This window comes from Drosophila bipectinata, chromosome XL (genome assembly GCF_030179905.1).
Source record: "Drosophila bipectinata strain 14024-0381.07 chromosome XL, DbipHiC1v2, whole genome shotgun sequence".
In the NCBI taxonomy this organism is placed as follows: domain Eukaryota; kingdom Metazoa; phylum Arthropoda; class Insecta; order Diptera; family Drosophilidae; genus Drosophila; species Drosophila bipectinata.
The window spans coordinates 4,438,294-4,452,285 of record NC_091734.1 but is presented as its reverse complement, the minus strand read 5'-3'; the positions used below and the strand labels follow the sequence as shown (position 1 = coordinate 4,452,285).

The window sequence follows — 13,992 nt, the reverse complement described above, 5'->3', positions numbered from 1 at the left end:
CTCACCGAGTCACCTGAGAAAACCCAACTCCAGGTTTCCGTTCAGCGAACCGAAAGATAGAGATCACCTGGCCACTTATCAGTGACTTCCCCGTAAGGGTGGCATTTTATTTCTTTATAATAAAAAATAAATAAATAAATAAATGAATTAAAATAAAATATAATCCTTGGGCTCGTCCGGGAGTTGAACCCGGGACCTCTCGCACCCGAAGCGAGAATCATACCCCTAGACCAACGAGCCGTTGTGAAAGCGGCCAGCCAAAATATCAATACAAGATCAAGGCCAATTTCTTTGCCAAAAACTGCCAACAACAACAAATACTAATCACTCTTCAGTCTGTCAGTCTTCAAGTCTGGGTTCTTCAGTCTTCTGTTGCGGGGCTTCTTCTGGTTGCTCGAGGGTGACGATCAGTTCAGCCGCCTACGACAAAGTGCCGCTAGAATGCTAACCACAAGCTCAGAAAAAAAAACAAAAAACAAAAGACACAAAAAAATGGTAGAAAGAGAGAGAAGGTGTAGAGGGGGGTAGTGGGGGAAGACGGGGGTCTAGAAGAAACAAAGAAAAGGTTCCCAAGAATGTCTCACACTTTGTTGTTATTACGCAACTTGTTGTCGCAAAAGTACACCGGGAAAAAATGGGAAATAGGGGCTTAAAAAATATTTTAGCCGTTATTTGAAGAATATATTTGCTTTTTTATAAAAATATTAATATAAATAAATATATATAATATTTTAAAGTTAAATTTTATAGAAGAAACAGATGAAAAAGATGAAGAAAGTTATAAGAAACTCTTGAGAGAGATCAATAAGAAATGTATTCAAATATCTACAACCATCTATATATTATGAATAGATCATTTTCTTATTAATTAAATATTTAATAATAGTCACACTTGAAAAAATTGGGGACTATTTGTGGGGTTTATTTATTAAAAATATCCATTTAACTACAATTATCAAAGATGCATTGAAATAAACATTTATTTAATAATAAAAGAAACTGAAATATTGAAAAGCCACTATATTCAAACCAACTAAGTTTTTTCTCATAATTTTTTCCAACATTTTGATTAATGATAATTTTATTGAAAAGTCACCTATAATCAATTTACATTTTTGTCTTTTTTTCTGGTGTATTTATAATTTATTAGCCGTCAAGACTGTGAAACAATTAATTGACAGAAAAACGGCAGCAACCACAAAATCAATTTGTTATTTTTTTTTCCATTTTTTCATAGAAATTAACCCAAAGCTGTGAAAAAAAATTAAATAAACTGCGATTGGGGTCACAGGGTAGCGCCCATTGGAATTTCAAATGTTAATTAATTAACAAAAAAAAAGGGCGAGGCCTAGAGCTAAAAAATACATATTATTAAGGGGATTGGCTTGGATATAAAAAAAATAGGAAATGATTCTTAAATTATTGAAATTATTTTAATCAAAATAAATATTGTATAATGATAATAATTGAATTACAATTATAAATTATAGACTAATTAAATTAAAAGGAAGTAATTGAAGAAGGTGTAACCCTTTTTGGACCAGAAAATCCAGTTGATTGAACATATCAGTTTTTCCATTTTTTTTTCTCTATTTTTTCTTGCAATTCTGCAATCAATCAATTAGAGGGGAAGATCACCACTGATCGCTTCCTCTGGCTATTGCTTGTGTGGCGCCCCAAACGGAAGCGTGTGTGCCACAAAATACAATAATAATAACAAAAACAACATCCGCGCATGTATCCGCGCAACAAGTGGATGCTACACCCAGTGGCAACTTCCGTTTTGATTGGCACTGCTGCCACTGACTGACGGCCAGACTGTCAGTACCTAAAGACTGAAATGATCTAGAAGCAGCGGACTTTGTGCAACTTCCGTACTGCCTCGCGATTGCAACTCCAATTGCGAAAATTATGGCATCGCTCCACCTGTAATTACAAATGTCAGTGCCTCGGCCAATTGCCAATTGGCCCGGTTTTAATTGGCTAATTGAAAAGCCAGTTTATTGTTTCATGGATGGAGGGGGATCTGAACTTACACACAAGAGTCATCTGTAATCCCCACAATCTCCATTTCTCTCATCAATCATTCGGATGTGAAGCATAAGCATCTTAACTGGAATTTTTCCAAGGTGGTCTCCGATTTTTTTGGCCTTTGGCTGTGGGTGGCTATGGCTTTCTTAATGATTCTTTTTTTTCTTTCCCAAAAAATCGGACCACACATTGCCTCTGTTTCTTGGCTTAAAGGCATGCGGGCTCTGGGGGTGAAAAAATATATAGTTTTCCAGCAGCAAACCGTTTTTCATGGCTTTTGGCCATCAAATTCCAAACTTGAATCTAGAGCAGGAACCCCGCAAGCTGGCGAATTATTTTTTGGGTCCAAGAACAGTGGTTTGAAAAATTAGATTTTCTAAAAAAAAGAATACCTAGACTTTCATGAGAAACTTTATATTTTCCCTTAAAACTTTTTAAATATTTTTGTTTAATAATTTTTCAAAACAAACCCTCCTCTAATCACTGTCTTGTTTTGCTCGATATCTGATTGAAATACTTTGAAAAAAATCTACAAAAAAGCCAAAAAGAGAATTTAGTAGCCGGAAATGGGTATTCTGATGGCTTAAAAGCAATAACAATTACTCGGACAAGTGCAATAACCATTACAATTACCACCAACCAACCAAAAAAAAAGCAAAGAAAAAACCAACGAAAAAAATTTGGAGAAATGAAAAAAACAAGAATTTCTAATCTTGCCGCCAAAGTGAGACGCTTTCACCTTTATCTTGACCGAAAAAATAAATTTTGGTTTGGCTGGTGCCCGACTTGAAGATTTAACTTTTTAGCTCCGGCTTTAAACCAAAAACAGAAACACGGGAAATGTAAATTGAAAATGTAAATTTTGAATCGGCAATCGAACAACATAATTGAAAATTCCAAACATCCAACAATGACTTTGGTTTTTCTCCAACTGCAGCGGAAGAGCGAGTTTGAAACGATTTTTGGGTTCACTTTGTGATCGATTGTGTCTCAATTAGAGACAGGGGGAGCACAACAAAAAAAAAAGGGACAATCGATCGATTAGCTAATGAGTTTCCCCAAAACGAGAGGGGGGAGACTGTCCCGCTTTCTGGTTAACAAATGCAAATGAAACTGGCTAAAAGCTGCCGAAAGTCAACAGAAAAATTGGTTTCCCAAAGGGTTTCTCAATAATTTAATAAAAATTATCAAGTCATAGGCTTATTTTTAGAAAGTTTAAATAAAAAATAAGTATTTTAAATAGAAATTAAATTTTTTTTTTAGATTCAAGTTCATATATTCTCTTGCTTCAATGACTTTTTGGAGTTTTAATTAATGTTGCCAACTCATCAATTCCCCTGACAAACTGACAAACAAAAACCTTATTTAAATTTTTATGAAATATATATTTTTTTTTTGGTAATTTTAAAGGTCTGTTTTTTTGGTCAAAATCATCATGGTCAGTATTGTTATTTCAGGGCCAACAGAAAATAACTAAAGAGGGAATGCTGGTAACAGAGGTATTTGTATTCCAAGTTGTACACCCGCATTTCGTCTTCAATCTTGTTTTTGGTAATTGTAACAACAACAACAACAACAACAACTAAAACACCATTCGAAAGTTGTTGCCCATGTTGTTCATGTTGTCCATGTTATTGTTGTTTTTATTGTTGATGTTCAATGAACCTTTTAAACTGTTACCATTCCACGAGTTGTCGAGTTCGTGTCTTAAGTCTTTTGTTTGTGTTCATCGAAATTGAATTTCCGACGAACTGGTAATGGTAATGCTTGTTGGTGTTTAATGTTTGATGTTTAATGTTAATGGAAATGAAAATGCAACAACAGTAGCCCAAATGGAAAGTGTTTTCCGGTCCAAACAGAAAAAAAAACAGAGAAAAATACAATAAAAAGTCAATTTATGTCTCAATTTGGTCTTGTGAGTGTGTTTTTTTTCTAATTATGTTGTTTTTTCGATCACTAATTTATTCTAATTTCTAGTTCTTAGATTTTGTTTAAAGTTTAGCTTGCCACAACCCCCAAAAAATAAAGTTTCTTTAAAGTATATCCCTTTCTTTTTGTTTATATTTTAATTTTGTTAAATTAAGCATGGAAACGAACCCTTTTTCAGACAGGAGTTGAGAAAGACAGTCTCCTCTTAGTCTTTTTTTCAAAAAAGAACTCTACATAAACGTCTTCTTTTCTCAGGCAAAGCCTTCAAGCGTAACCGTCTTGGATCTTGGATCAACTTTAAGGGTTTTCTCTGTTTTTTTTTTTTTTGGCAGCTGCAGGTGTAAGTCATTTATTTTTTTTTTTGGGAGTTTTATTTTTTTCTTGAGGCTGTATCTTGTCCAAGCTTTGGCACACGCACTCTTTGGCCACGAAAGTTTTCTCACATTCTTAATGACAGACAGGCAATCGTCATTTGCTTTTGGCCATAAATATCAAATTCATATTAGTTGGCAACCAAGTGGAACTACAACAGCTACCACTTTGGCGTTTCTTTGGCTTATCGTGTGAACTAATCTGCCACCTAAGGAAGGTTAGGGCTATGGTAGGGGCATACTCGTAACCGTAGCTGTGAAATGATGTGCGAGTCTATGAGCATAATACCCTCCCCTACACCTTCCCTAAACTCTGAGTATCATGAACCGATTGTTGACCGTCTCCGCAGAAAATTGAAGCCCCTGGAAAAGTGGTGCGATTACTTTATTACACCAAGACGCTCTTTTCCTTCCAAGTCTAAGATCTTTCATATATATGTATATGGGATGTATGTATATATATATATTTTTTTTGTCGCCGAGAGGGCCTCTTGGTTGCAGTTGAGTGCCCCTCGACTTTATTCTAGGGCCCTCTTTTGTGGCAAAAGAAACACATTAAAAGCATATCAAGTGAAATCATCGGTGTGTTCTCAGCATTTGTCGGTGGCAAGTAGCAGGTTGCAAGTTGCAAGTGGCCGGTTGCAGGTTGCCAGTTGCCGGTTGCTACTTTCCGTTTTACAATTGCCAGTTATGGCGGAAGCTTTAACCAAAAAAAAGCCAACAACTGTTGATTTTGAAGAACAATTAAAGTCATAAAATATTTATAAACAATTTTTTAAAATACATATTAGTAGCCAAAATATTAAAAAATTATTTTTAAGATTCTAGTTATTTTTTGAGCTATGAAACTCAAGAAGAAGAGGGTCTAATCTTCCACCTTCCACTTTAAGCCTTTCTTTTCTACCTCACTTTTTTTCCTGATAATTTTTTTGACAAAGACATGGCTCAGATCTTTGGTAAGACAATGCCTCTGATGGATAGATGTAACCCAAATCGAAGCTGGCATCTGTCAACAGATGTTTTTGGGCTTGGCCCACGCCTTTTGGCCACATTTGATTGCCATCGTCTTGCGTTGATTTGTTTCCATTACGTTGTATTTATTGTTTAACTTCAGAGGAGTGGGGTATTTTTATAAAAAAAAAACTAAAAATACTCTAAAAAGGAAGTCATTGTTTTGGTTTTTTTTAAGTTTATAAAAATAAATAACAAACACAAGCTTTATTTAAAGTGGTTCTTGTCTTAGGTTGTCTCTAAACAATTAATTTCTTTGTTTAAATATTGGTTTTTAACTTAAAATTTGTTTTTTTATATTTAGTTAAGGTATTTTTTAATTTCATTGAATTTTTTTTAAAGACAGAGTATCCACTTTATAGGCTTTCCTGATTTTATATAATCTCCTCGCACGTTTTCTGTGTTGCCACGCCTTGCGTCTCTCGTATGTGGCAACTTACAATAAAAAAAATATATAAAAAATATACCTAGTGTGTAAAAAAAAAACAGCAGCCAATCTGAGAGGCTGTTGCATGTAAGAAATAAAAAAAATACAGAAATAAGAGCACATGCCGACCGTGCAATTAGTTTAATGTTAGTGCCGCACCTAGAAACCTCGCCTCGCCTTGCCTTGCCACACTTGGAAGTCCCAACTCCCGATCTCATATCTCGAGTCCCCTTTCCCCGATTAAGCTACTACTGTGTAGAATAACTGGTACACCCAATGAGTCACGCCAATCGAGATTTATCCAATCGATAATCCAACTCCAGAGCCTTGAAGGCAAAAAAAAGAAAAGGATGATAAAGTTTAAGGCTTTAAAGTGTTAATTTTAATTAAGATTACTAAATCATAATAATTCTAATATCAAGCCTTAAAAACCCACAAATACATATATATATTTGACCTTTTAAACTTATCATTTAACCTTCATTTTTGATCAATTTAATTGTTAAAAACCTATCTGTTGATTTTTTTAATAAAAACTCACACACTTTTTCCCCCAAAAATTGGAAAACAAACTTAGAGATCAATGTGGGCGCCAAACTAAGGCCCCAAATAAGGTGAGACACCTACTCTCTGGAAGCCTTCAATCTTTTGGGTCTTTAGTCTACCGAAGACAGTCTTCAGTCTGTAGTTTTAAATCATTTTTTTTCATCCCGAGTTCAGTTTCCCAGTTTTTTTTTAGTTCTCAGTCAAGGCAAACTTTTCACATGGCCAATTGCGGGTTGTTCTCTTTGTTGGCTGAAAGCGCCACCCAGTTGCATAAATTTTCAGCAGCGAGCAGCTCCTAATAAACATAAATTTGTATATTAATGATTGCCTCCTCCGACTCCAAAAGAAATGGGGTTGCCCTATGATAAAAAAAAAAACTGAAAAAAGATTTATGCAAAAAATTACAAAAAAAAACTAGATACGAGTTCATGCAACAATTAGTCCGATTGCAACAAGAAAAGGGGATGTCTGACATGGAGCTCTAGTTATGGATGTAGTTATAATAGTACTTCTCAAAGATGAAACTTTCCCAGTTATCGGGTAACACGCTTAACCAGATACAACACCCTGATAGGCAAGAGTTGAAATTTACTCTTGTTTACATATGATTTAGATTAGAAATTGGTGTATTAACTTGGTCTGGATTTGGAAGAATATATTTAGGTCTTTTTCTCTATAGCTTAACTATTTCTTAATTAAAAAATAATAATTATAGTCTTACCTGTACAGCACAATTAAGAAAACAATTATTCTGCCCGGGTCCATTGAGCAGACCCTTGGAGGAGGGCTCCAAGGTGGGCGATGTCAGATTATTGGGAGCCCTTAGTAGCTCCAAAATTCTCTTTCTCTCTGAACTATTTTGGATCGAGCCGATGGCAAAGGTTTTTGCGGCTTGGCCATTCAAATGGTAGGCGGTGGTGGGCGTGGCTGGCGAGGCACCTGCCACACTGGCCACCCGATAAAGATTCATGGGCGTGGACATCGTAAGCCCACTCCTAAGAGGCCTTTAAAAGTTGGTTTACTGAAAAAAATTAAAGAAAAAATATTGTAAATATTTTAAGATAAAAAATATATATTTTATAAATATTAATGAAGTGAAATCTTGAGTTTTTTAAAATCCTTAAGAACCGGAATGCCAAGCATTCCTAATCATCTTGGTTTTTTTTTCTTCTGCGAGGCGAGTGAAAGTCGCCGGGTATCTTGTATCTTAATGTGTCTTGTATCTTGTATCTGGTGAATGCGTAGCGTGAGTATTTGTGTCACTTGTGTAGATACATACATATGTATACCATACATCTACTTGAATTCCAAGAGCGGAAATGGCCAACTGAAATTATGCAACCGTTAATTGCAAACCAGACATTGTCGGTCATTCGCAATTCATTCATCATCCAGCTGGATGGCTTTAGTTTTTCAGTTAAAATAGTTAAGCAATTTATGTCACTGAAATAAATTTAAAAATAAAAATAAAATAAAAAACAAAAAAGTAAAGACTTGAAGGTTCCACCGAGATTTGAACTCGGATCGCAGGATTCAGAGTCCTGAGTGCTAACCATTACACCATGGAACCCGCTTACTAGCCACGAATTTTTCTTCCCACTTATATCTCTGGCGAATTTATTTTAAGCTTACTGATACTGATTCTAAAAATAGACTATTCTAGAAAATGCTGAATATGAAATATTTAATCGAGAGACTCTGGGAATATATTAAAAAAAATGTTTATAGCCCAAAAGGGCCTAACCTGTTCTAGTCTTTTAAAAATTTCCAATTCCAAACACAAATCAGTTTGATAAATATGTTTATTTTCCATTTTGAATATTAATTTTCCAAGTTGCCCTCAATTCCGGGGAATTATCTATAAAAAAAAAATAAGAAACATGTCGAATGGAAGAGCATGACTTCCAAATGGTCAATTTTTTTGGGTTTCACGTTGCTAATTGATAAATGCTGCCCCAGAGGGAATATCTCTCCTACTGCCTACCCGGTACATTCTAATTAACATAATCTTACCGATGCACCTGCAACTTGGTTGAAGAAAAAAAAAATACATAAACTGTTTTGCATATTAATCGAGTTTTTGGTTCGAGAGACGAGAGATCCAGAAGTAAGTGGTACCCGGTCTGGTGTGGCATTTCAATTGCTGTTGCGTGAAATGCAACAATTTGTGGCAGCAGCAACAGGAGGCAGCAACATCAGCCAATCAACATTCGACATCGTCGTCGCCGTCGTCTTCGGCTGTCAATTCAATTTCAAAAATCTATCATGCCACAATCATAATCATAAATGCGGATAAACTTTATAATTTTCCACTCTACGTTTTTTTTCGGATAATTAAGAAATTCTCGATAAATTACGCTTCCCAAGAAAAAAAAAAACAAAAAGAAAACAAGTGCAACTCACGCCATTCAGGCGGTGTTTCTTTATCTTTTTTTTTAAATTGTTTTTAAAATTGAAAGAAATGAATGGAAAAATGTAACAGCCTCATCAGTTCGATTATCTCATCTGAAAATACTTAACCAAATTGCTTTATTTTAGTCGCTTTAATGAAAATATTATATCAACAGGTAGGGAGAGCCATCTTCGGGTAACTCAGAGACTTGTAATCGCTAGAGAATTCTTTCGAGAAGCTTAATGGATATATCTTGGCTAGTTTCTATCCGATTTCAGTATTTTTCAAACATTACTTTTCAAGATTAGTGGCTTGATTTGACCTTTAACTGCAATTTGTATGGATATTCCAGAAATGTTTGTATTGGAACCCATAAAGCAAGTAGGTTCCATGGTGTAATGGTTAGCACTCAGGACTCTGAATCCTGCGATCCGAGTTCAAATCTCGGTGGAACCTTAAGTTGAATGCTTTTTTATTTCATTTTTATTTTATTTTTAAATTTTCATAAAACCCACCAGCATAGACCAACAAATTTTTGTTTTAAACATTTGTGGGGATTTCTAAGAAATCCTGGATTTCCACACCCGATTCCTTCCGGTGGCTATATCTTTGCCAATTCCTATCCGATTCTCAAGCGGAGTACCTTAATCGGTTTGTATATCGATTTGCCACCGATCTGCATCAAAACCTGACTACAAAATATTTTTTCGATTTTTTTCCAATTTTTGTGGGGAGACCCCTGCAGAATCCTGGATTTCCATACCCGACCCCTTCCGGTGGCTATATCTTTGCCAATTCCTATCCGATTCTCAAGCGGAGTACCTTAATCGATTTGTATACCGATTTGCCACCGATCAGCATCAAAACCTGACTACAAAATATTTTTCAAATTTTTTTCCAATTTTTGTGGGAAGACCCCTGCAGAATCCTGGATTTCCATACCAGACCCCTTCCGATGGCCATATCTTTGCCAATTCCTGTCCGATGCTCAAGCGGAGTACCTTAATCGATTTTTATACCGATTTGCCACCGATCTGCATGAAAACCTGACAACAAAATATTTTTTCGATTTTTTTCCAATTTTTGTGGGGAGACCCCTGCAGAATCCTGGATTTCCATACCCGACCCCTGCCGGTGGCTATATCTTTGCCAATTCTTATCCGATTCTCAAGCGGAGGGTCTTAATCGATTAGTAAATCGATTTTTCGTTAATCTGCATTAAACATTTTATATAAAAAAGGCAGACTAATTTTTATAAATTTTTAACTCAACCTCAACCTACCAAGTGTCTGTCAGTATTTTCCAAAATTTGAATAAAGAAACCCCTTTTTGGCCCGAAAGCTTTCTCTTTTCTGGAAGACCACACAGAAAGTATGTTCTTTTTCTTGATTCTTCTTCAAGAAGCATGTTGGATCTTTTTGTTTGCCTTGTGGATTAATTTTGGGAAGCCCTTGGTCACGCACTCGAATTTTCGCGACAATTACGCAGACCTCCTCGGACTAATGGGGCTCTCTGGGCAGCCGGCCATTTGGCCACTTATTAGCCGCATTATGTTGGCCCTGGCTGCGGCTCTGGTCTCGGCCAGGGCCTTAACCCATGCTCGAAATTAACCCATGCTGGCGCCAGCAGCTGGCGGTCCATTAGTCATGATTCATGGGAAGCTACACTGGAAAATGGAGTGGATTGACCTCCAAGAGCCAGGCCAGAGAGGAGAAAACGTGACATAATGCTAATTGGAAAGAGATAATGATTAAATATACTCTTATATACATGTTTATTTTTATGTATATTTCTTTTTTTAATTTAATAAATAAAAGCTAGGGAGATGACTTTCTTTTAGAAGTGGCTGACAATCACAATAGCTGAATAGCTGAAGCAAGTACCCAAGCCATCTGCCACTTTTCCAGTACATCCCCACCAAATGATTAAGCCTCAATTGGTCTAGAAACTATGCCAAGAATGCTGAGCACCTGTTTGGCATAATTTCTGGCCCAAAACAAAAGCCACAAGAAAAAGCAACAGCAGCAGCAGCAGGCAAAACAAGTTACTTTCGACCCTGAGAAATCAATGCAGTTTCTTCTCGGCTTTTGTTTTATCGACCTGAACGTTTGAACGTGTTGGTTCTTCCAGACTTGCACCAATTCTTGCACCAGATGTTGGCCACTTTTTATGGCCAAGAAAGAAAGAAAAAAAAACCTAAAAAAAATAATAAGAGGAAAACCAAAGAAGTGGGAGCTCGATGTGCCCACGTGTCGTCTATTTAATTTGACAATTTAAAGGCCTGCATTTTGTTTTCGGATTTTTATTTTCAATCTGCTCCCACTCGATTACAAAGTCTTGAAGATAACGCACCATTATCTATAGGAAAATGACGCCTACATAACGCCCTCGCACCTGAAACTGTGACAGTACTTGGAGAAAAATATTGAAAAAAAAAGATTAAGAACTTTAAATGTAAAGAATATTTATTTTGAAGAGAAATCAAAAATAAGAAAAAGCTTGGTTAATATATAATTACTTAAGTAAATATTTAACTAATTTTCTTATAATTTTTTTCTCACTGTAAACCCCTCTTAACCTGAGACATACATATCTCATATCGTATTGGAATTGAATTTGAAACGAATCGAAGTTAGCACGAGCTTGAAGCTTGCCACTGGCCAACAAATTGTGGCACATTCCTGCTGCAGGTGCAGACATTAATTTGGCATTCCCAATTCCCAATTGGAGCTGCTGACCGCAAGTGGACTGATTGGTTGCACACTGAGCAGTGTTCACTGTGAAATAGCTATGGCGAAAAGGCGACAATTGGCGACCGAAGGCAGCTGCGCAGTTTAATTACAATATAAGTTGGAATGGGCTTTAAAATATATGAATTGTTCAGTAAAGAATAATAGATACTGTGTTTAAGAAGAGTTCTTACAAGAAGATACTATAAGGTTTAATAGAAAAGTAGCTATGAAACTTTAAAGCCAAATAAACCCTAAGAAATACCGCTTAAAAAAATATTCCAAAAAAATACCCCCAAAGAAATAATAAAAAAGAGCCGCTTTCTGCGGAAAATTTAAGCCACAAAAGGGCAAGGCAATGGAAAATTCAGAGGCCAGACAAAGGGGGCCTTGGGGGGGACACCTAGTCCCAGGGCAACCGCGAAATCGAGAACTGCCAGTGGTGAGTGGAGGGACAATGGCTCTGGAATGCCTGATTGTGACTGACAGAATAATTTATAGTTTTGCGATTTGAACTGCGTCGCAGCATCGGAGAGAGGCAGCATTTGCCGACAAACGATCTTGTATCTTGTATCCATCAGATACAAACAGTATCCGACCATCCGAGCGATGTGTCCACTCTGGCGTGAGTGAACATCCAATCAAATGGAAACGTACCCAATCGGAACTTTGTGTGTGGCTTGTATTCTAAAAGAAAAAAAAGAAAAAAAAAAGTAACCGCAGCTGTCATAACTGACAGTGGTCATCTTCTCGGAAGATCTCTTCCATCTTCAAAGTCCATTTCCATCTCCATCTCCATTAGCATTATCCCAAATCATCATCATCGTCGTCGGGATGGTATGCAAATTGGTTTTGGCTAAAACGGCCCATCAGATATAGGCTTCATTAGTGGATATGTTTGAATTGGTTTTGGCAATGCCATTAGCAACACCTTTGTGCTAGCCATAAATCCAATAGATACTTTATCTCACAGCGATATCAGAGATGGTCACGGTCGCCAAAACGATCTGTACCCCAGGGGCCTACCCATGTAGTGGGTGTGTTATGCAAATATCGAAACATAATCACTCTCGAAAGAAACTATTCTGAAAAGCAAAAACAAAAAACAAGATACGGCTACAAAGATACGCAGATACTCAGATACTGGGTGTAAACTTGAATTTTTGTGGCTTTTAGCCACGTGCTTGGCTCTGGCTTACATTCTTTTTTTTTATGTATTTATATATAGTATTTTTTTGTCGCTCTTTCCCTCTTTTTTTTATGGAAATTAACATTTTTTAATGGGTTTCTCTTTTCAGGCCACATTAATTGTTTGGCCAAGAGAGCAGCCGTGTCATGCTGCATCCGAGATTTCCCCACAGACCCCACAGACCAACAAAAATGCCACAAGTTGCGTGCCACATTGGTGAAAAATTCATCGCACATCCATCGATTTTGGACTGGTTTTTCTCAAAACTCAAAACTGGCTTTTAAAAAACTGAGACTTGCGTGTGGTAAATCATTTTTTTTGTATCAATTATTTTGGCAGAATTGGAACTGGGAAAATTAGAATAAATTTTTGAGAAAATTAGGCCTATAATTTATCTAATTTTTTGGGAATTTATTTTGTGAGGTCTTTTAAAAATATGCAGAAACCTTATACCCAGTAACTCCCCAAAGGTGTCATAATCTATAAGAAAATTAATTAATCAAAAAGACAAAGAGTATATTCATTTTTAACTTTAAAATAAACTCAGAAAACTATACAGAATCTGACTTCGTTTTCTTGGGAAAACTGCAACAAAAAAAACCAAAAACACTTGAACCGAAAATCTATATCTTAAATGCATCTCAAGTGGGATTTTTGTGTCTTTAAGTTAAAACAAGTGGCAAGATCAAATTTCACAGGATACCCAGGAAACCAGTCCCATCCGCATCCCCATCCTCCATTCGAGACTATCTCAATCAATCAATCTGCAATTTAAAATCGATTACCAGGCAAGGAGAACCGGGTGGGATCCTCGCAAGTTGATACTTTGTTGAAATTTGAATGCCAGAGGCGCAAAAGGCCCAAAAACCAAAAACACGCAATGCCAGAAAATATAATTACAAGAAGCCACCAACCGAAAATGGGGGCTTTGAGTTTCCCCCCTTTTTCCACACTTTAAATCCGATTCGGAATCTTACGCCCACAAGTACATACATACATAAATATATATATATAATAATTATACTCATAGAAGGCAAGATGACAAATGGATGGAATAGGATGGATAGAGTTGGTAGAGATATAGAGAGCCACAGACCAGACAATGGAATGGGTCTGGGATCGGATCGGATGGAGCAGGTTCAATGACAGCCACCAGAGATAATCATCGCCCATCAGACATCGTCGGAGCTGCGATAATTCATTAAAAATTTGTCTTTCCGCTTGGTCTGGGTCTGAATCTTGAAGAAAATTCAAGAAGAAACCAAATTAAAATCTCAACAAAGAAGTTGCTTGGCTTTAAGTAGAGTTTCAAGAACATAATAGGTTTTTTGTATAAAAATATATATAAGAATCCTTTAATAAAAAAG

The 13,992-nt window shown here is 36.3% G+C and overlaps 1 protein-coding gene and 3 non-coding genes across 4 annotated transcripts in view; 1 reads left to right on the top strand and 3 right to left on the bottom strand.

Moving 5' to 3' along the window:
* ec (ubiquitin specific peptidase echinus) overlaps nucleotides 1-13,992 on the bottom strand; it is a 46,339-nt gene that overhangs the window by 30,203 nt on the left and 2,144 nt on the right. The window contains exon 2 of the mRNA XM_070276692.1: nucleotides 7,037-7,336. Coding sequence (XP_070132793.1) covers nucleotides 7,037-7,297 — 261 coding nt within the window. The 5' untranslated portion in view covers nucleotides 7,298-7,336. The remainder of the gene's footprint in view (nucleotides 1-7,036; nucleotides 7,337-13,992) is intronic.
* TRNAP-CGG (transfer RNA proline (anticodon CGG)) lies at nucleotides 169-240 on the bottom strand. Its single transcript has one exon. It is a non-coding gene; the product is annotated as a tRNA-Pro (tRNA).
* On the bottom strand, nucleotides 7,814-7,885 carry TRNAQ-CUG (transfer RNA glutamine (anticodon CUG)). Its single transcript has one exon. It is a non-coding gene; the product is annotated as a tRNA-Gln (tRNA).
* Nucleotides 9,092-9,163, top strand: TRNAQ-CUG (transfer RNA glutamine (anticodon CUG)). The gene has a single exon. It is a non-coding gene; the product is annotated as a tRNA-Gln (tRNA).